At 46.0% G+C, this 21,503-nt stretch overlaps 9 protein-coding genes across 9 annotated transcripts; 4 read left to right on the forward strand and 5 right to left on the reverse strand.

The window, feature by feature from the left end:
* Window positions 1-1,115: 1,115 nt before the first annotated feature.
* ASPWEDRAFT_39543 (uncharacterized protein) lies at window positions 1,116-3,755 on the forward strand. The gene is made up of 7 exons (XM_040835112.1): window positions 1,116-1,478; window positions 1,535-1,608; window positions 1,661-1,902; window positions 1,951-2,060; window positions 2,111-2,351; window positions 2,412-3,525; window positions 3,593-3,755. Exons 2-6 carry the CDS (start codon window positions 1,605-1,607, stop codon window positions 3,471-3,473), a joined length of 1,659 nt encoding a protein of 552 aa, XP_040691482.1. The 5' UTR covers window positions 1,116-1,478; window positions 1,535-1,604; the 3' UTR covers window positions 3,474-3,525; window positions 3,593-3,755.
* Window positions 3,756-4,307: 552 nt separating this feature from the next.
* ASPWEDRAFT_171269 (uncharacterized protein) lies at window positions 4,308-6,182 on the forward strand (the record flags this gene model as incomplete). The annotated part of the gene is made up of 4 exons (XM_040830749.1): window positions 4,308-4,745; window positions 4,804-5,194; window positions 5,251-5,607; window positions 5,671-6,182. The coding sequence occupies 4 exons, from the start codon at window positions 4,308-4,310 to the stop codon at window positions 6,180-6,182; spliced, it is 1,698 nt and encodes a 565-aa protein (XP_040691483.1).
* A 138-nt stretch (window positions 6,183-6,320) lies between these two features.
* On the reverse strand, window positions 6,321-8,187 carry ASPWEDRAFT_171270 (ferric reductase family protein; the record flags this gene model as incomplete). The annotated part of the gene is made up of 4 exons (XM_040830750.1): window positions 6,321-7,172; window positions 7,236-7,427; window positions 7,471-7,532; window positions 7,581-8,187. The coding sequence occupies 4 exons, from the start codon at window positions 8,185-8,187 to the stop codon at window positions 6,321-6,323; spliced, it is 1,713 nt and encodes a 570-aa protein (XP_040691484.1).
* A 2,649-nt stretch (window positions 8,188-10,836) lies between these two features.
* Window positions 10,837-12,391, forward strand: ASPWEDRAFT_107800 (MFS transporter; the record flags this gene model as incomplete). Its single annotated transcript, XM_040827917.1, has 2 exons — window positions 10,837-11,145; window positions 11,207-12,391. 2 exons carry the CDS (start codon window positions 10,837-10,839, stop codon window positions 12,389-12,391), a joined length of 1,494 nt encoding a protein of 497 aa, XP_040691485.1.
* Window positions 12,392-12,924: 533 nt separating this feature from the next.
* Window positions 12,925-15,345, reverse strand: ASPWEDRAFT_171272 (uncharacterized protein; the record flags this gene model as incomplete). Its single annotated transcript, XM_040830751.1, has 1 exon — window positions 12,925-15,345. The coding sequence occupies one exon, from the start codon at window positions 15,343-15,345 to the stop codon at window positions 12,925-12,927; it is 2,421 nt and encodes an 806-aa protein (XP_040691486.1).
* A 347-nt stretch (window positions 15,346-15,692) lies between these two features.
* On the reverse strand, window positions 15,693-17,239 carry ASPWEDRAFT_39550 (MOSC domain-containing protein). The gene has a single exon (XM_040835113.1). It carries the CDS (start codon window positions 17,220-17,222, stop codon window positions 15,891-15,893), a length of 1,332 nt encoding a protein of 443 aa, XP_040691487.1. The 5' UTR covers window positions 17,223-17,239; the 3' UTR covers window positions 15,693-15,890.
* A 1,296-nt stretch (window positions 17,240-18,535) lies between these two features.
* On the forward strand, window positions 18,536-19,185 carry ASPWEDRAFT_39552 (uncharacterized protein). Its single transcript, XM_040835114.1, has one exon. The coding sequence runs from the start codon at window positions 18,602-18,604 to the stop codon at window positions 18,968-18,970; it is 369 nt and encodes a 122-aa protein (XP_040691488.1). The 5' UTR covers window positions 18,536-18,601; the 3' UTR covers window positions 18,971-19,185.
* Window positions 19,186-19,257: 72 nt separating this feature from the next.
* ASPWEDRAFT_27161 (uncharacterized protein) lies at window positions 19,258-19,860 on the reverse strand (the record flags this gene model as incomplete). Its single annotated transcript, XM_040832962.1, has 4 exons — window positions 19,258-19,347; window positions 19,399-19,563; window positions 19,610-19,729; window positions 19,765-19,860. The coding sequence occupies 4 exons, from the start codon at window positions 19,858-19,860 to the stop codon at window positions 19,258-19,260; spliced, it is 471 nt and encodes a 156-aa protein (XP_040691489.1).
* Window positions 19,861-20,201: 341 nt separating this feature from the next.
* ASPWEDRAFT_39555 (uncharacterized protein) lies at window positions 20,202-21,341 on the reverse strand. Its single transcript, XM_040835115.1, has one exon. It carries the CDS (start codon window positions 21,152-21,154, stop codon window positions 20,624-20,626), a length of 531 nt encoding a protein of 176 aa, XP_040691490.1. The 5' UTR covers window positions 21,155-21,341; the 3' UTR covers window positions 20,202-20,623.
* Window positions 21,342-21,503: the final 162 nt, after the last annotated feature.

Genomic DNA, 21,503 nt, shown 5'->3' on the forward strand with positions numbered 1-21,503 from the left:
TATTCTACTATATACTGCTAGCAGAAGTATTATTAATAAAACTCTACAGTATAATTATCAGCCTTATAATAGTTAACTGCCTTATCTGATTAGTTATATTTACTACTACCATCATTTATATAATGAATAAAGACAAGGTAAATTAGAGACGAAAGCTAGGCTTCTTATTCTCAGGCCTAAGTGTTATTTATCTTTTCTTATACCATTTTTACCTACCTAAGACGGAAGGACAGACCTTTAAAGAGTTAGATATTCTATTTAAGGTTTCTAGCCGAATGTTTAAAGAATACAAGGCTGAGATTGTGGGAGATGTGGATAGCCATAGATTAGATAGAAAACTAACTAACCAAGTGACAGCCACAGATGCATCTACCATTCATCAATTTCATATGTGTAAAGCCATACCCCTTTATATTCCCCTACCTATAATAATCCACTACATACAGCCACGGGTTGTGAAGAACAGGGCTTCTCTATAACGCGGTCTGTAGTTACCTGCAGCCAGCAAAGTAAGATGCACCATGGTTGTATTCGTCTATGGTTTCGCTGGAAGATATTGGTCGATGATCGCGCGCCTAGTAGTAAGACTTGGAAAGCTGGGAACGATTTGCCGTTGAAGACCACGTCCATGACGTCATTGCGGAACCATGCAAATTACCTGAGGCTCGACAGCGGTTTCGACTGGGCAACGGAGTCCTTTTCGATGATCATGCGAACGCCCTAGATGAAGCCCAAGCAGACAGTAATTCTCTTCGTTGTCATGGTAAACTCATTTCTTCATGGGAGTGTGCTGGATTGATACAGTTATGCCCGCTGCTGGAGATTAAATACATCTTAGGAGATGCATATCGTTGATCTAGACCCAGAAGATTCGGCTGAATTAGAAACAGACTTTGAACGACAGTTCTAGCCTGTTCGTATGTACTGAAAGCGGTGCGCCGGCAAGCTTAACTTACACGAAATCTAATGATAATGAAAGGGCTGACGATCTAATTTTATAACTGCATCTGATGCTGAAACTAGAGCGTTCCAGATCATGATAGATCTTCATCTTTTCCTATATATATAAATGTGTTCATAATGATTCTTGCTAGTTGATTGCGTCTCACTTCCTTTTTACTTTCCCAATAAGCTTCGTGTACGCCTAGTCTCCATTTGATGCTCAGTTTGAGTTAGCCAAATGGTTAAATAGCCTCAGGCAGCGTCGGCGCCTTACAGCTATTCAATCAGTGCAAAATTTTGACATAATCTATTACTGAAATCAAGACTTTAGCCTGGGACGAGCTCTGCCCATCAACGCTCGCCTTTTGTCGCGATCATCTTGCTGGCATGATTTAGTAGCAATAGGGACAATCCTATTCTTTATCACAGGACCACGAAACCAAATATAATCCTTATTTCATGCGACAAATCGTCCCACGTTAGTAGGTATCTTGAGAATGGCATTCTTACTTAAAGGAGGGTGGATCGGCCTTGGAGTCAGTGGTTCAATTCTTCCTTCGGCGCTGGAACATATTTCCTAAGACCTCGAAAGGAACCTCAAAGGAACCGGATAGAAGATACCGATCCCTTGGAAGTGATTGTTGATTGTGAACAGGCAAAATATGAGTATATTGCGTCTGCGCCCACCTAATAATACGTATCTATACTAATCGTGCTAGTATCGTGGCTGTTCATGGCCTTAACCCTTACGGTGACCCTAACCATCACATCAAAACGTGGAGAGCAGAGCCATTCGAGCCAGACGGCCCTACCTGGCTCGAAAATTTCCTTCCGCAAACTTTCACGGATTGCCGTATAATGTTGTACAGGTATAATTCAAATATAGCTTTCAAGACGGGAGCTGCAGGTGTTTCAAACCATGCAGAATCACTTTTGAACTCGCTCCTGGAAAAGCGAAGGGTAAGCTTGGGAGGGAAATCCTGTTCAGACGACTAAATAGAAATACAGGAAGCAAAATACCGGCCCTTAATATTCTTTTGCCATAGCCTTGGCGGTCTCGTCGTCAAGCAAGCATTTGTCACGGACAAGAAGATTTTTGAAGACATTAAAGATTCCACGTAAGCAAATCTAATGAATGAGCCTTGTTTAGTAATTTATGTCTGTATAGGAAAGGCATGGCTTTCTTCGGCACTCCCCATCATGGCGCGAAAAAGAAGAGCCTAGCAAGCTTAGGTCTTGTTGTCGCCCATATAGTTCGGAAAGTGCAAGGCGCTCCAGGAAATGCGCTAGCAAAGTCACTGGAGGCAGACAGTAACATCACAGATGAATTAGCCCTTATGTTTGAACGCCAATCGAAAGACCTTCGATTCATAACAGTCTATGAAAGTGTTAAGACGTCCGTGGGAGTAGTAAGTTGACATATGCTACGACGAATTAGGTGGTATGATAACATTTACTGAACTTAATAGGTTGTTGAGCCAGAAAGTGCAATTTTGGGCTTTCCCAGGAGTCGTGAAATACAACTTGATATCGAGCGAAACCACTCTGACATCTGCAAATTTCGCAGTGAAAAGGAATGGGCCTATGAGCGGTTCAGTGGCTTTCTGAAGCTTATGCTTGACGATATCAGCCGCAATGTAGAGAAGGACAGGAGAATGAGAACACTGAAAAGGTTGGACGAAGAAGAGGGGAGATATAACCCAAAGACGTTAAACTTCGCTACCAACACGGACATGGAGTTTCAAAACCGTGGAATGTTCAAGGACTCGATCGCACTCAACAGAGATATTATTCGAAGGAAGGAAAAGGCGCTTGGTTCCGATCATGCAGACACTCTCTTCAGCCGGCAAAAGCTCGCCTGGGCTCTACAAAGCTTAGGTGAATATAAGGAAGCAGAGGATATCCTCAAAGACATGATGGACGCACACGGGCAAGATAAACGCGCCAAGCTACTAACTCAGAGAGTTCTTGGTCATGTGCTCCAGCGTCTAGGTAAATATACTGAATCTCTGAAGATAACGAGTGAGGTGGAGACACAAAGCAAAATCGACCTCAGTGAGAAAGATCAAGACACACTTTCGAGCAGCCATAACCTGGCTTGGCTTCATCTACTGATGCATAACTACAAAAAATCTGAGCCACTTTTCCGCAGCGTCTTAAAGGATAGGAAGGCTACGTTGGGCCCGGAAAACATCAACACACTCGATACCCAAGGGGCTCTTGCATATGTCCTTATGCTGCAAAAGAAGTATCCGGAATCGAAAAAGTTGAGAAAAGAGGAATTAGAGATCAGAGGAAGAACGCTAGGGGCTGGCCACAATAGCACTCTCGAGTGTATGAGGAATCTCGCATATCTACTAAATAAGATGGACGAGGTAAATGAGGCTGAGTCTTATTACGAAAAAGCGTTGCAAGGCAAACGAGCTCAGTTCGGGATTGACCATCCAGACACTATAGACACCGAACAGAACCTCCGACATGTCCGGGAAGGGAAGAAATCCCGGAATCATGGAGGTGAGAGCGATGGTTAAAGGAGAAGGAGATGATGAGGAGAGACAATCGGAGTCTGGATGGCAGCTCGTGGTAAGACAGAATATTCCTTGCTATCTTGGTCTCCATGTTAAGGTTAGTTATTTGACCATGTCCCCAGTAAAACGGAGAAAACAGCGATAAAAAATCGTCGGCCTAAATGTTTTCCCTTTCAATTGAAGCCAAGCAGACAACCTATGATGGCTTCATTTCTATGCTCTCTAATGTCACAACGCTTGATTCAAGTTTTGTCTCTCCCATGTATATTGTATCAGAATGACAGAATAATATTTTTCTTGATGTATTTTCATCCTTGACCTACTATACACCACTGTCCGCGAAGACCTCTAATAATTCCTTTAAACCTCCCACCTGTGTTTTATTCAGACCGTCAACCAGGCTGCGCCGAGTAACTTTAGTTTGCAGATTTATGGGAATGTTGACAAGTCGGGCATGGCGACGTTGACTTAATCTGATATATTGATACAAGATATGTATCTAACACACTATCACCATTGGTTAGAGCTAGACATATAGAATTATAAGTATACTTAATCTGGATATATCTTTATCTTTCATCTCACCCTTTACACAGCAATTTCAATATACGCCAGGACAAACCAGTAACCGCCCACTGAATACTATACTTATCGAAACTCACTCCTGTGCAGAACTTCATATTTATCTTGTGGTTCATATATGCAGAATGGTTGAAGCAGGCGCCTGTTATTGTAGATGCGTTGCCGCCAAGGCCGGCCCCGTGACTTGGATCTTTCTTTCACCACGCGCCATGACATCGACATGACAGATCTTCCCACTTTCCTCAAATACTAGATATGAAGGGCATCCGAGGCGCCTTCCTGGGAAGAAGTCTAGGCGCTACGCTTGTCCGCCGCTCTGACCCCCGCGATACACTCATAGCTGCTTCATTTTCTTCCGGCAACAACCCCAAGAACGAGACCGAGGGTATCGCAGATTCACAGCATGACCTTGAGGCGCTCAATCGGTTTACTTCAGGTCGTTGGCTTTGGAACGAGCGGGGGCAATTTGCCTGTCGCTATGTCAAGTTCGATCTCTCAGCCCTTCTGCAATTAGCTGCCTCTGCGGTCGGGTCGAGATCATGCACCCACGTGTTAAAGATCTCAGAGGGCCAATATAACAAAGTATTCCAGCTGACCATGGATGATGGACGCGAGATTATTGCGAAACTTCCAAATCCTAATGCGGGCAGACCACACTTCACGACAGCTAGTGAGGTTGCAACTATGGACTTTGTACGGTCTCCTTTTTTCCCACCGTAATTTCCTTCTGTGTCGGTACTAACTTTGTTAGTTGAGAAATGCTTTAAATCTCCCTGTTCCGAGAGTGTACGCATGGAGTTCTCGAGCATCAGAGAACCCTCTTGGAGCAGAGTATATCCTCATGGAGAAGCAGGCCGGCGTGGTGCTAACCGATGTATGGGACACCATCAAGGGAAAGCAGAATGTCCAAATTCTGGACCAGGTTGTCGATATTGAAAGGCGCCTAGCAGCTACGAAATTTTCCAAGTTCGGTTCCTTATACTATAAGGACGATCTTCCGGACAATTCTGATTCTGCTTCGTCTCTATACCTTGATCCAACTGGGAACAAAGTGTGGAGCAAAACATTTGGCATTGGACCGACTAATCACCGTTCTTTCTTTGACTTTGGGAGAGGCCAGTTGGATATTGAGCGTGGCCCATGTAAGTGCTTCTCCGAGCTCGTATGATGTTATCATCCTGTGCTTATCCATGCAAAGGGTCAACAGTTACAGAATTTATGACGGCTATTGCTAGGAGGGAAACTGCAACTGCAAAGGCAGGTCTCCGGTACCCTTTAATGCCGGAAGGGCTTTTCTATGGACCCAGACAATACCAGCCTAGCCTCTCCAAAAAGCTCTCCGCGTTGGAAGGCTATCTCAAGGTGGCACTTCAAGTCCTCCCAGAAAACGAAGCCACCCATGCCTCAATTTTATGGCATAGCGATCTTCATTCCCAGAATATATTTGTCGACCCCGAAGACCCAAGCCGTATTGTGGGAATTATTGACTGGCAGTCCGTCAGTGCATGTCCGATTTTCATCCAGGTTGGACGCCCAGCGTTTCTCGATTACAACGGTCCAGTTCCTGAAAACTTGGGGAAAGTTCCTTTATAAGCGAATTATGAGCCTATGGATCCAGATGAACAGCGAAAGGCAAAGGACCTTCATAGGGCACAGACACTGCATAACCTCTATCTAGTCCGGTGTCTGCAGCATAATGAAACAGTCTTTGAAGCGATACAGGGCCAGAATACTCTCCGGCATCAGGTTAGTGTGGTTCCAGGATTGGCCTTGATGGACTACGAGCCGCTCCTCAACACCCTGCTGAGAGATGTCGAGAAAGAATGGGGACGTATTGTTGGAGTGGGGGAAGATGGCAGATCTGCAACGCCGTTCCCATTACAGTACTCAGAAGGAGAAATCCAACAGCAAGAGCGGGACGGCGAGCTATGGGCCCAAGGTGTCGAACTCATGGATACATTTGTTGCCGACACTGGCTGTCTTAAACATTGGGACGGTAGAGTTAGCGATGTGGATTATGAGAAGTCGAAGAGAGAGCTAGATGAGGGGGTGAAGAGGTTCTTGGACCGTGAAGCCAGGAATCCTGAAGAGCAAAGGGAGTGGCTTGAGGCCCTAGTTTTCGTGGATTGAATATGCAGCAAGGCTGGGGATATCATGATGTTTGCTACGTTATGTAAAGATTATGTTTTTTAAGATGGCAGGATGGGTAGGAAAGAAGCAGTCTTGCTTGTTTACAAAGCTGATTAGTGGTATAATTGATTAAATAGACTACCATGAAAAGCTCTCCTCAATATAATCAACACTCGTACTGCCCGTTCGCCTCCGACAAGCCCTCCTCACAGCATCGCTCAATCCCCCACTCCCACAAACCATCACCCCCAGCGCCCCAATCTGGCTGTCCACCTCCATCCCAAGCAGCAAATCCACACTCGGCCGTCCGGGAAACATCTGCACAGTTGCGCTAGGACTAACAATCTCCTTTGTATTCCGAGGACGTGTAATAAACAGTTTGATCCGGAGTATGTCACGTCGTCGATCCATGCCGAGAATCTCAGTCATCCACGGACGAATCCACTCTAGATGTTCCGGCGACTGGATTATCCAGACTAACGTGATCCGGCGCACGGCGGTTGTTCTCTCTGCGTAGGATTGGACTAGATATCGTACGAAGGGGAGGTGGTGCGTGATTCCTACCCCGCCCGCGAAAAGGAGGATGGTCCCGTATGTATCTAGACAATGCGTGCCCCCGTACGGACCCTCGACAAACGCCGACAGTCTAACGCGAGAGTCTGGGGAGTTTGATACACGCTTGAATAGGCTATCTGTGAACCCCGTCCGGCGACGAATGAGGAGGGAAATGGTTTTGGTTTCCCTGCTGACATCGTGTGGAATTTTCTCGGTGATTTCTCCAGACGCGCCCCATGCAACTGAGAATGGGTGAGAGCTCCACCATCCGATAGATGGGATGTAGAGGTAGATGTGTTGGCCTGGTTTGACGCGCCATGGTCGTGCGAGGCGGAGAGATACCCGTACCGCGTCGCCCGGGAGGGCTTCTACGTCGGCTGTGGTGTGTTTGGTTGATATATTCCTGTATATGAGGATTATCAATCGGGTGGCTCGCTGCACCAGTGTTATTAGTGAGTTAATAGTGATGGTATTCAACGGGGAAAACTGGAGACCTACCTCAAACGCCCATAAGGTAATAGCGGCGACCAGATACTTGAGAGCATCGGCTTCTTTAGCCTTCAGGTGTACCCATAGCATAGCCAGACCAAGAATAACCAGACAAATATGCAAGTGAAGAAACGTCTCATAAAATGCATGGCGGATCGGAGAGACTGAATGGACCATGAGACCGACGAATGCACAGCAGGCCTTTTAATCAGTAAGGCATTGATATCAACAGGGAGGAACTTACCACAAGACCACTCAGCATGAATAAGCTCACTTCAAAGCGTGCTCCCAAGTAGCTCCAGCCACCTGATACATTGATTAGGGAAAGTAAGATATGATGTGGAGGTAACATACTCTTCTGCACTCTAGGAATAACATCCGCAAGCGCATGAGCGACCGCCTCAAGAACGACAATCCGCCCCAGCCAGCGATGTATCAAGTTCCAGGTATCAAAGGGGACACCCAAAAGGCCGACCAGAGGATTATTGCGACCAGCCATCAGAACCAGCGGAATGAGATTCACAGTGGCCATAGTGCCAGTTCTGTTCAAGATGATCTTTGATACTGTTGCTTCACTCTTTCCATATGGGGTTGTCACGAGACAGAGTGTGATATTCATCGACAGTATACCAATAATAACAAGCCCGTGCAGTCGACTCGGTAACGTACCCATGTTGATGGCGCGGGAGAGTTGGAATTCGCGATTATGACGTGTATGAAAGAGGGGTGCGTAGAGGAGGTGGTTTTTTATTCTCGCCAGGGTGGTATTCGGGATGAGAAAGTATTTCTGGTCCGAGTTGCTGAAGGTGTTTAGTCTTCGGAGGTGGGCGTTGAAGTGGAATACAGCCTTCCATACGTAGATAAGGACGGCGAGACAGCCGAGGGAGAGAAGTGCATAATGGGCCAGTTTGTCGTCGAGCAAAGTGTAGAAGGTACTAACGCTGCGTTTTTGTGTTTCCATGCTGTTAGTTTATCACGGAGACTATAGAAGATCAAAGAATGTATAGCTTTAAAGGAATATATAGGGAAAGTAGATATGAGAAAAGAGCGAGAGGAAAAACTATTCCATATAGAAATTGGGAAAATTGAGAATTCCAGATCGCGGGAATAGAAATACAAGAAGGGAAAGGATAAATGGACGAGTTTTTCCGGACTGGAGAATATACCCTCTCTTATAAGGAGGGGATAATGTGAAAAGGCGCTTAAGCATTTAATCCGAGAACAAGCCTTTTGACATGTCTCACAATCTCATGGTTTCATCTTGATGGAAATCCGATAAAATATATTGGTCAGAATCCCTATAGGGGGAAGGTGGATTAGGACGGCGCTTCCAAGTGGGAAGAGCGGTTATTAGGCCCCACTCGGTAGGGCTGACAGGGCTGAGCTGAAAGTTTTATGCCCGAGCCAGTCAGATCTATCATCTGCAACGCTTATTAAATATTTGCTCAAAATATTTGGTTGCCTAGAATGGCAGCCCCATGGTAGTCTGTCTTAAAATAGTTGACAAGTACCTCTCAAACTGACATGGTGTGTGGTACAGGATCTTATTTTCAAAGCACCAAACTCTGTCTAATCATCGCACGATGTAGCAGCGAAGTGGATATTATGTTAGATAGGCTCACCTTGACTACAAAACACTCGCCTAAGCTCAGTCTTGTTTAGGACCTTAATCTCATCCCTAACCTGAACATATACCCCTAACCCACTATCTTTGGGACATAATGCACACTAATATACCTTAGTATAGCTCTATTCCCCCCCTCTACTATCCTAAGAAGACGGTAGGATTATACGATTGAGTAAGCATTACAGTACTGTGCATTTTCTATTCTTGGATTAATTCATCACTATAGTAGTGGCTACATGATAAGCCAAATACTATCTCAAATAATCTGACGAAACTAGGTCAGTCTGACCAAAGGGATATTCTATCCGGCTGTTCATACAGTTTTAGGAGGATAGTATACAAAACAGTAAATATATATTACTAATCACTCAGCATGTATAAGGTATCTATCACTTTCTAGAGCTAGGAAAAAACGGTATGTATCTTCTTCAGCTCAGGCTTTGTCAGCTTCATGTTCAGTGGATATATGGTATGCCACCTACCTCTGAACTAGTCCATGAGCAATAAAAACAACAAGCAGCATTATAAACAGCAATAGACGGAAAAAGAGGTCTGTCAGGTTGGTAATGGTTGTTCATATTTGATAGAGTCATTACTCTCTCCATGTTGCTCTGGAGTATTTCCTCCCTTTTAGTTATATTGGACGATACTAAACAGGTATCTAGGATATATTACACCGCCAGACCTCCCTACCACAACACAAGTCTTTTGGCCCAAGTCAGAGGAAAAAGACTAGCTAGACAGGGGATAAACACAGCTGGAAAAAGTGAGTTTAATGAACCAGTCATACTTCAGAGTATCCAGTGAGTACTTTTAAAGTGGCACTTTTGGGTGTATACAGCTTACTAAGCATATGTTCATTCCTCATGTTGAATCACGCCGTACTAGTAATGACCAGGTTCTTTGTATGCAGTGAGAATATTAGCAGTTATATGAATCTCTAGCTGAAGAATCTTGATAGGTAAGCCTATTCCACCTCTATCTCATCTAGATCTAACTGGACAGATATACAGTCCTTGAATAAATACGAGATAGTGTCAAGCGGAAGATCATGCTCAGTTCAACAAATTCCGTTGCGTAAGTAGATTAGATTAATAATAATACCCCTATCCATCTTTGTTGATGAAGCTAGTTATGCGTTTAATGCCTGAATCCCTCTGTTGACGTACAACACTACTTATGCGCTGCGTTTTTCTGGTCGGAAATTCCGTGACGGTGGCGCTTATTGTCTGTGGATATATCGCACTTGGTGGGCTGCATGTATTTATATTCCGCAATTGGAGACAGATTAGCCCGTATGGGAGGGAAAATAAGGCTTAACCAAGATATGATTATGTCACGAGAATGAGATATTAAAATTTTACCAAACTTGTTAAGCAAATCTAATTCTTGGATAAGACAATGAGCAGGCCTTATGAAGCCATGCGGAGGTGCAGCCGGGATTTGAATTTGGATAAGTGGGCAAAGTCAAATTTGGTCCTGCATAAAGTCTGAAAATGCACAAGCCAAAAGTTATGAACATACCTTACCCAACATAAAGACCCACTTTGAATATGCGGTTTCGACACCGCAGCCAGACGCAAGAATTAGTTGTACGTTATTATTATCTTCATTATTAGGGAAAATACAATATTCATGAGACTGACTACTTGTATATATCACAAGAAGTCCCTGTTGTAGTTGTGTTAATTATCTAAGTGAGGTCGAAGATAAATTCCGGTGAGACGCCATTGAGGCGAAATAGTCGAGATCAGCGCCTAGCCTTATGAGTTATGAAATGAAACCAATCATTACGTTTTCCCATAGGTAAGTTATGCAAATTATGCCGCATGAGATTCATAGCGAGGCTGCTATACAGACCTGGTCTATAGTTATGCAGTTCATAAGCCCTCCTCTTTTAATTGATATTAAATCTCACCTTCATCCCTATTTCCCCTCCCCCCCTCCTTTTGTTTTTCACTCGAAAACTCAAAATCATAAAGAATGTCGACCGTGGGAGATCCCGAAAAACAAAACGACGAGCCCATTGACTCGGGCGTCAAAGTCTACCCAGAGACAGACCTCGACAGAGCAATCGTAGGCTGGGAAGGCCAAAATGACCCTGCGAACCCGCAGAATTTCTCGTCAGGGAAGAAATGGGCGCTGTTGTCGCTTGTCAGTGCGATTACGCTCATCTCTCCGCTGGCGTCAAGTATGTTTTCGCCTTCGGTGGGATATATGGGCGCCGAGTTTGGCGAGTCCAATGAGATTCTGCTGTCGTTTAGTGTGACGGTCTTCGTCCTGGGATATACCGTAAGTCGTATACTACAGGTGCACTCTACTTTGATATGTGGAATGTAACTAACAATGACAGGTCGGACCTCTCTTCCTCGCCCCCCTGAGTGAAATCTACGGTCGTCGCATAATCCTCAGCTGCGCAAATTGGTTCTTCGTCGTGTGGCAGATCGGCTGTGCGCTGGCGCCCAACATTGCCTCGTTGATCGTCTTCCGCTTCCTCGCGGGCGTGGGTGGCGTTGGCTGCATCACGCTTGGAGCAGGCGTGATCGCAGACCTGTTCCCGGTTGCACAACGAGGAATGGCGACATCGATCTGGAGCCTGGGGCCGCTGGTTGGGCCGGTGATTGGGCCTATCGCGGGTGGGTTCGTGGGTGAGACGATTGGCTGGCGATGGGTGTATTGGATTCTACTCATTGTGTCTGGGGTTATTTCGTTTGGGATTGAGTGCTTGAACAAAGAGACGTATGCGCCTGTTTTGATTCGGTGGAAGACGGCCAAGCTGATCAAGGAGACTGGACGGACGGATCTGTGCAGTGCGTATGATGTGCACAAGGGCGAGGAAGGGGTGTCGCTGGGGAAGACGCTGGGGCTGGGGTTGAAGAGGCCGATGCTGCTGCTGTTCAAGTCACCCATTGTGATGTTGTTGTCCGTCTACATGGCCTTTGTGTATGGTCTGTTGTACTTGTTCTTCACGACGATTACCTCCGTCTTCGAGGGCCAGTATGGGTTTTCGACTGGTCTCGCAGGCCTCGCATACCTGGGCATCGGGGTGGGTTTCTTTGTTGGCATCTTCATCATTGCGATGACCAACGATAGAATTGTCATCAAGCTCACGGCCAGAAATAACGGCAAATTCGAACCCGAGATGCGTCTACCGACAATGATCTTCTTCAGCTGTCTCCTCCCCATCAGTTTCTTTTGGTACGGCTGGACAGCGGATAAAGACGTTCAATGGATGGCCCCTATCGTCGGCATGGTTCCCTTTGGTGTGGGAATGATGGGTGTCTTCATGCCCATCCAGACATACGTCATCGATTGCTATCCATCCTACGCAGCATCTGGTGTTGCAACCTTGACAGCGGTGCGATCGCTGGTTGGTGCGTTGCTCCCTCTGGCTGGACCAAAGATGTTTTCAACATTGGGATTGGGATGGGGAAATTCCTTGCTGGGTTTTCTGGCGCTGGCGTTCGTACCTGTTCCGATCCTTTTCAATCGTTATGGAAAGTCGATTCGGGAGCGGTCCACTGTCAATCTTGATTAATCGGTGAGGGGGATGAGTGGTGAGGAGCAGTATATAATTAATATCATAGATAAGAAAAGTTTTGCTATTTCCAACTGTCCAATCCTACGGACGAAGAATCAACCGAGTCATTCCATAAATGAACCAATCGATCTGACAATATGAATTATCCGAAATAGATTAAAGCTTCATAGTGGATCTAACGTTCTAATGACATGCCTTCAAATGGTTACAAGCGACGCTTCTCTCGCCAGTAGCAGAATAGATACCGGGTCTGAAAGAACAGAACAGCCACAGAGCAACAAAAGGTTGAAGAGTTGTTTCGTCTGGGCGCATTAGAGCGCTATGATGGTTTTGCTGGGTATGCCGTTTTCTATACCAGTTAGACCTGTACTCATTCTAGTATTCTTATGTTCTAACATATTGAACCGCATCCGTGGCACCGCTTGCTGAGGCTTTTATCTTATTAGGATAACCACCTTACATCCTACTGTTATATGTTTCTGTCCTTTTATTATTGGTGGTTTTGTTTTAAATAAGTTGAAGAGTTCAACTTATACAAGCGATATCGGCTCAAAGACATGATCATCGTGACTAGCTTCACCATTCATTAATCCATGCACATACGTTTCTCCAATGAACCTTCGGCTCTTAGTATCTGAGCCAGGAGTTGACGTCTTCCCCAGAACAAACGGTGTTCGTGTCCCAGAAATCACCCACACTTCATCTCCGGGGTGTACATGCCACGGCCCAAGCCCGAGGTACCCTTTTTTGGTTCGGTAGAGCAGTCGTCCTAGGTGGAAATGGGTGAACGCCTGGTCAAAGTCGCCGTTGTTGATCTTCACTGCTCCATCAGTCTTTCCTATCCTGTCCTGCGCCACCCCGTATTGCTCAACTTCTTCCCAAGATGGCAGTGAGTTAGAATCATCAAACTCGCGAACGAGGTTGATGTCCTTTGTTTTATCTTCTTTTGTCCCGCTCGGGTCCGCCCATAGTGCTCTTTGGATGAAGTAGCGGAAGGAGGATCGGGCATCGCCAATGGGATCCTTTGATGTCAATGAGAGGTAGCCGGCCATCAACGTCTGCCAGAGTGCCTCGACACGGCTTTGTCCGGTCGGAGTATATTTGAGGTCCAGACCGGCGATGAATTGTAGCCAGCTTCGCGGGCCAAATTGTATTTCTGTCACCTCACCGGTACTTTCTTCCACGTAATCAATTTCATCAACTAATGTGCCGGTCAGCTTCAGGGTACAAGGATCATCCCCAGGAAGAATCATATCGCGGTTGTCGCAGATACCACCTGCCGCGAAACGTGATGACCACAGACGGGGACTGACCAGAGGTGCAGTGAAATCAGGGACCCATGATGGCAAAGATCGGCCATCGAGACTGTGAGGGCTATGTGGGTTTCGTTGCACAAAGGACAGTCCTTCGAGACGTTCGAAAACCTCACACGCGCCTGTCTGCCATGATTGAAATGGCTCATTGGGGGCTCCCTGCATGAAGATCTGGCCAAACCGAGTGAACACCTCCACTGTGGACGTGGAGTAATCGGCAACGATGCTGTGCGTGGGGTCCTCACACAAACGGGATGCACCGATCAAAGCAAAGACTTTGTCCCTCGGGTCCGTCGCTCGAAAAGACCAAACTCGACTGGCTAACAGTGGAAGACTGAGTTTATCCTCCCATGTTGGGACTAGAGAGATACCTTCTTCTCGCACATGACAGGGAATCACCCTCGAACGCTCAAAGGCATATTTGGATGTTCGCACCCTGATGTCGGTTAATATACTCAATTCACTCCCGCCGAATCCCTTCCATCGGGCCAGTTCCAATGCCTGGGCAAGAATCCGCCTATTGATGCGGGATGGAAGCCGAGGATGATGAAGCGCCTCAAATAACTTGAAGTAGATAAACTCATGGCGACCACAGAATACCCGGATTTGCTTGGCCAGGGCGACTTCTTGAATAATCCAAACACGCGTAAACCAGCTTCTTGTAAAGAACCTCACAATAGCCTGGTATTGCAACGCTGCTTCGCTTGCTCCCTTTTTCGAGACTGAATCTGCAGGGCTATTGATGGAGCAGCTCTTCGCCACATCCCTATACCACAAGCACATGCTGGGCTGATCCGGGTAATGTATCATGCCAAACGCAAGCTCGGTGCTCTCATCCTCCACCCCTAGCCAAACGAACACTCCGGAGGCCTTGGTATATATCATCGACATGATGGCGACCTGGGCATTGCGCTCTGGGATGTCATTCTGGTTAATGCATATCGCATCAATCCAGAAACGTCGACTATCCATATGAAAGAGCGGTTGTGGTGTGCTGCCGACCAGCTCGTCGATATCAGCCCGTTCCAAATAGCCAATCGTCTCCGCAAACTGTCCGCATTCCCACAGTTTTGCGCAGTCGAGTGGTGTACGTCCTTTCCCATCTCGCATGTGTACATCTGAACCAGCCCCAACTAGTGTTTTGACAATTTCGAAATGCCCATTCTCTGCGGCGTAGTGCAAGGCCGTTTCGCCAAATACGTCCTGCGCCGCAAGGTCTGCACCCCGGCCTAACCAGAACATGAGATAATTCTCATCCCCATTCTCTGCAGCCTCGATGAGGCCAGTTTTGTTGTATGGCTCCGTGCGTTGGTCAACGTCTAGCTCTCCAGTCTTCAGCTGCTGTAGAAATTCATACAGATTCTTGGTGACAAAGAAGATCTCTCCGTCGAGGACGACCGGGAAATTATTCATGGGTCCATATGCCTTGGACTGATCTGATTCTGGTGGAAATGGAGACCCCCAGGTGTACGATAAAGCCACAAATGCTGGGCTATCATTAAGATCGACGACATTGATGGATAGTTGGATGAGGGGAACATCACACACGCAAATATCAGAGTCACCGTCGAGTAAAGTGACCAGACGAACTGATGTTGGTGTAGGAAGGGGTTGATACTTGAAGCCTTGGTTACTCATGTTGCGAATCTGGGTTCTTTGAAGATGGCGGGGACTTCAGCTGGTTCTTGATATTGCCTCTGCCAGCCTTGTCGATTCAGCCTTGACACCCAACGAGGCTGGCGTCTAATGACTTCGCAGAAATAATGAACCGCTCCGAATTGTCCGTGTAGCATAATTAGCTACTAATACCTGAGATATTTGATAATTGCTTGAATTCTTCTATTTTTACACGCCGCTAAGCTGCTTGATGGCAATCCAGCCTAACTTAATCCTAGCCATTTTCTTAACACACTGTTGGGATATCCATGGATTACGAAATTTATTATAATAGGAGATATAAATATATCTGTATACTTTGGTATCAGAAAGTAGAGAAAATATGATTATTTTATCAAACGGGGTTTATGGTCTCCCCACTCCACCGCGGGGGCGGGGTCCACGGAGTGGGGACAATCTTCCTGTCGGTGGAAGCAGCGACGCCGTTCATCCAATCAGCCACTCTCAAGCAAGATGATGATATCTATACACTGGTTATCAATTCCTCAATGCCATACAGTTATATTTCATCCAAGAACCTCAATCTCATCCCCAACGTGGACATACACCCCCAACCCACTATCCTCAGGAACACAATGTACACCTATATACCCCAGCGCAGCTTGATTCCCACTCTCCACCATCCTGTGCTTCACCAAAGTTGTACTCGGCTGTGGTTTTCCCCTTTTCTTTCCTGAAGATGGGATATCTGTATCGACTTTTCCAGTATCTGGGTTCACATTGGGCATTGTACATCGTGATGTGCGGCAGACTACGGCTAATGTAGCTCGTTGTTTATCGGTACTAATGCTGGGTTTTGGTAAAATGCGGCATCGTGTCCAGCTTTCTTCTGCGTATGCGGGCGCGCCTGTAATCCATATATTTGCGCGAAAACGCAGCGCGTTGAGGGGTTTATTTTCGTCCGGGAGGAGGGCTGATACAGCTTGTACTGAAGACAAGCTGTTGATATTAATCGGTTGCTGGTCTGTATAGCCATGGACGGATGGAGAGCCGATGTATTCTAGGGGTGCGAGACTCCCTTCTGTACGGGTGGGTGTGTCTGGGGTTGTCTTGAAGAGAGTAAGGCGTTGGGTATGTGGGATTTTGAGAAAGGTCTTTAATTTCGGCAGTGCTGCTGCCACGGAGGGAATGATGCCCATGTCCAGACCGGTTGTTGTGCGCTTGTGAATGGTGAATTGTTTCAGTGTTAACCCGAATTCGTCGATCTGAGTTGGTGTTGGCTGAAGAGGGACGATGAAGGATATATGAGGCGTAGCGAAAAAGTCCCCCGTATGGTAGAGCATCTCCAACCGCCTCATCCATGAATGATGGATATCCACATCTGGGAATGTCAGAAGTATACACCCACCAGCCTGAACGAGTGGATCCAGGGCATCACTCCTCTCATGCGGAAGCCACAACTCGGTTTTAATCTGCGTCATGAGCGGCTTCGTGCGCTGGCTGATGAATCGCCATTTCGGACCCGAGTCGGAGTTCTCTTCCGTCGCGAATGAAAAATATCTATCATACATGAACCCGGTCTTGGTGAGCAAGGCTTGATTGACTTCGATGTACCCGCATGATTTGACGGGGTGGATGTATAATGCTTTGATCCGTGGTTTGCTTGTGTTGGGACTGTCTTCTGAAATGTTGTATTTGGGGTCATATTGATCGGTCATGTTGCTGGTAGAGAGGCCAATTCTTCGCAGATGCTTCAGCTTTTGGTGTGTAGTTGAAATATCTCCATTTTGAATGAGGATTACGATGAGCACTGGAGGGATGAGAAGAAACACGGTGGTATAGATGAGAGTAGAAGTGTCCAGTGTATCTGGAAGACTGTGTAAAAGTTGAAGAAGCATTCTGTAGGAGCTTCAAGTCTGATGATGAGAGTAGAAGGAATTCAGAAAAGTCCAGTATCCTAGGCTATTTATTATATCTGGTGGAGAATCAAAGTCCGTTTTAGGAAGGTCGCAGGAGTGGGTCTCGGAACCTTAAGGGTAGCCATTGATAGATGAGTATTTATCGGCTATATTGGTGTATGCAATGTCATATCTAGAGTGGATTGCTTGTAGTCGAGTACTAGCCCAATAGGGATAGCGATGCTGTAGGAAGGTACTGTGGATTTTTACTCTGGACAACAATCACCAGCATGATTACTGGGTTTTTATTTCCAAGATTAGATTAAGTCATACATTAGAAGCTAGTACCTAGAGTATCTACATAAATTGTTAAATTAAACCTTATTGTCTATCTTTCATCAGGGGTACTTCTTTTTTGCTGCTGGGGCTGAGCCAGTGGGAGGCTTCAGTCAACTGATCTAGATTAGGTGTGACTGTGCATAGCCGTATGGAAATATATACCACTAACTAAACAGGCAGTGGGGCAGTGATCTCTGGATCTAGATAGGATCGACGGAGTACAGTAATACAGTTCTCTTCAGGATCGGCTTAATTTCTTCCCAAGGAGTGATTGAATCACTCGCTTCCAACAAGGTTGAGGCAATGATCGTCACTTTAATTTGAATCCCCGCAACCTTACCTTGAAACAGCCTTTATAAAAAAATGCTTCTCCTACTAAATGATTATATGTCTATAATATTCAAGCAATCAAACCACGACAGGAAAATCACTGCCAAGTGACTCACCGCCGCAGTCTTTAATAATGGACGGGGAGAGCTGTCGACTAAAAATAAGATCCCCTCTGAAACTCTCCACCGCGCAGCACATGTCGTTGTCCTCTGGTCTACGCAGCGATTGCCCTCTTCACCTGGTCGGTCTTTTGTTAGTGATGGCGGTCCAAGGGAATTAAATGCTTGACTGGGTGTTTTCTTTCGTCAGCATATCCATCACCAAGTAGCATCACCAGCCCCATTACCCCGCCCTAACACCGCCCCAATCAGCTTACTATCGGAAACGATAGGCTATCTAGCTACTGGATGTGGTTAGTGCCCATCCCGATGTAGATTAGAACGGTAAACTCCAAATGTGGCTTATCCCTACCAGGCTGCCACATTGCATTAGGGTAGGAATCAAAATGCATATAAACAGACTTTAGCTGCCCTGCTGCGGATAAACAAACCACAGCATAAACAGCAAGTGTGTACCGTGTCCTCTATTTTGTCTTGTTCCTAACTTGCAAGCAGAACACCTCCCTACAGCAGTCAGAGGTACGTGCTAATTATCCACCACCTAGCCATTTCCAAGCTGACGTGTAAAGCAAATCTCGGATTATATATACCATGCGGGAGCCCGCCACAGTTCTATGGGGTCTGAGAATTAGTGACACCGACTTTCAAAAACTCAAAGTCGGTTTCCAATCTCGGGATATGGATGATAAGTGGAATATCTTGCCGGCGGTCATGGATGAGAGCCAGAGTGATCACATCTCCGTCCACTTTTCTCGCAGCTGGACTGGTATAGAGCACCATATACTTTTCATAAAACCAAGTGACGATGGTGCGATGATTGAAGCTATCACATGGGAACAGAACCGGAATGGAATTCGCATTTCAGAAGAGTATGCTAAGAAGGAAGCAGTCATGCTAAGCAGAGGCTGGCTAGAGTGTGATTTCGAGGCGCTTCCAGTGTATGACCGCTCAGATCTATAGAGTTGTCCTACTGCTCATATAGGCGGCAAGTTGACAATAAACACCGCATCGTGCGACCTCTTCGAAGACTCTGCTCTTCCCATCCAGAATCGCTAGAGTATTAGCCCTATAAATGGTGATTAATATTATATGAACAGTACTTGGTAACTATGAGGAAGAACGTGTGAGAAGGGATACTAGTAATCTTAGCATTATCAAGACTAGTGTAAATAACATAAAAGACAAAGCAGCAGTATCCATAATTCCCCGCAATTTCCCGTTACTCATCAGGTAATTTAGAGATATACCTATCTCGTACAGTATCCATTCTCACAGCGGAACCATGGGCAGCATTCGCCATTCTTCCCACCGCAGGAAGTAATTTCACCCCGACACGCCTGTTATAATTAGCGTTCACTCTGGATCTCATATATGATGATAGAGCTCACCTTCTTCTCAAAGATGTCCCGACGCGACGTCGTTGGCGGGTTACAGATGCCATCGATACATATCCAGCCCCTTTCACAGGGGTTGGTGTTTGAGCATGTTTTCCAGCTTGCGCTGTTTTCAGATGCTTCGGATGCTTCGGTTGCTTCGGTTGATTCTTCCTCAACCTTATATTGTCAGTATTTGTGAAGTGTAGATGGAGTGTAAACGTACATCTCTCTTCCCGCCCGAGCCCTGGTTGACACATTTACCCTTGACACACCACAGGCTCACGCAGCAGGCAGACTGATTGGCGCAGGGCTGGCCTCGAATAGCACAGGACTGAGATGTTAGCTATAATGTAGTTAATATAAGAATAGGGTGTATACCCCTCTGCCCATGAGTTCATCAGCAGCAGCTTCAGGACTGGGCGTGGCCAGAGCAATGCCAATAAAGGCAGTGATGATGACGTAGAGAAAGCGCATATTGATATTTAATGATATAATTGAGATGATTAATATGATAATTGATTGCGTTTGATTATGAGCAGATGGCGGAATTCTACAGTGTTTATATAGACTTAGACAAGTATATTTAAGGCACACAGCATCTGCATGATCCAACGTAAGATGATGTTCATTGCCTGATGAAAACTGTCGATAGCTATTCTGCAGTACTACAAGGCGATGCAACCGTAGTGCAATTGCATAGCCAGTTCTAATAAAGTACCCTGCCAAGTGTTGATAAATAGTATTCAACAAATCAAAACTTCCACTATGTATAAAGTGCATCTGCAGATGACCTCAGATACAGTGTCGATCACAACCCATTACGCTGCTTATTTCTGGGACAGCCAACTGTCAAATAAGGCTGTACACCCTCAGCCTTGTTGTGTTGTAATTTGATTCGCTGCTGCTTACCCCGCATGGCCCCAATTGGTATCAGGACTGATGCGGGCTGTGTCAGGCCGGCCGACCATTGTTGCACTACCTGTTTGTGGCAAAATGAACAACACTGCTTGGTACATCGGTCATATGACTCTAGAGATATTAAATGGCCAGGTGACGATATCCATTCAATAACTGCCTAAATCACTGTCCATTTCCACCACTCCCACATGTTCCACCGCATCAAGACGAGGCATACGGTCTGCAAACCGTTCCAGTGCTCCAGGATGCACACGAGCCCGATCGACAATCTTGACCTTTTCGAGATCCGGAAATAGCACCTACTTTGTCAACACAATACTTAACAACAGCAGACACAACATACCGCGATCTGCTCAAACATCGAGTCCCACTCCCCCCGACTCGGTCCATACGTGTCAGGATAACTATCAAACTGGGGATCGATTTCCAACGCCCGAAGATGACTATTGCAGAGTCTCGGGATATGAATGCCACCGTCATGACGACCCTCGCTCTTCAACTGTAGAGTGTGTAATTTTGGAAAGAAAAGATCACGTAGCGGACCATCTTTCTCTTCCGCATAATCTATACCCACCGTGCAGAGCGTTGCTGTCTCAATGTAATCCGCGTAGAACTGTCGTCGGGGAGGATCGATCGCAGCCATGATTTCTGGGAGGTTGATGTAGAGGTAATATTGGTCTGGTTCAGTCCAGAGATAGCGGACTGCGGTGTGGAACCAGAGTTTGCTCACCAGGATGCATTGGAAGAGATAGTATGCTCGGCTGTGGATGTATTTTTCTTGGTTGATCCACATGAGGATGTGTGAGAGGATCTCGGGGAGAGAAAGGGCGTGGTGGATGGGATTATGCATGTTGATCTGATGTGCCATACATACAGTATGTTGTTCATGCTGATTTATATAGCTGTATCCGCTATGACTCATCGTCGCTATTAAGCTGTTCTAACTATTGGTTCTAGGACTTTTAGGCACCACAATAGCATATGGAAGAATATGTGGAACAGAGGTATAATAGTAAAATATAGATAATATAACGAACTTCTATTTTACGCTTCTGTTTATTAATTAGATAGAGGAGGATCTATAGTCTGCCATCAGACCCGGGATATCTTTCGACGCTATGTGGTGGAATCAAGTTTATTCTTTGTGCATGTGTTGATCTCGAAGACAAAGTCACCAGAATGCTAATGAATGTTTTTTT

Source organism: Aspergillus wentii (assembly GCF_001890725.1).
Source record: "Aspergillus wentii DTO 134E9 unplaced genomic scaffold ASPWEscaffold_3, whole genome shotgun sequence".
NCBI classification, from domain to species: Eukaryota; Fungi; Ascomycota; class Eurotiomycetes; order Eurotiales; family Aspergillaceae; genus Aspergillus; species Aspergillus wentii.

What these genes read in the sequence shown, in the direction of transcription:
- ASPWEDRAFT_39543 (XM_040835112.1), top strand. An exon ending in GAAGACATTAAAGATTCCAC is followed by an intron (nt 2,061 to 2,110) that starts GTAAGCAAATCT and finishes ATGTCTGTATAG; the next exon opens with GAAAGGCATGGCTTTCTTCG. An exon ending in TTAAGACGTCCGTGGGAGTA is followed by an intron (nt 2,352 to 2,411) that starts GTAAGTTGACAT and finishes TGAACTTAATAG; the next exon opens with GTTGTTGAGCCAGAAAGTGC.
- ASPWEDRAFT_39552 (XM_040835114.1), top strand. Translation starts at nt 18,602, where the DNA reads ATGCGGGAGCCCGCCACAGTTCTATGGGGTCTGAGAATTAGTGACACC.
- ASPWEDRAFT_39550 (XM_040835113.1), bottom strand. Translation starts at nt 17,222, where the DNA reads ATGCTTCTTCAACTTTTACACAGTCTTCCAGATACACTGGACACTTCT.
- ASPWEDRAFT_39555 (XM_040835115.1), bottom strand. Translation starts at nt 21,154, where the DNA reads ATGCATAATCCCATCCACCACGCCCTTTCTCTCCCCGAGATCCTCTCA.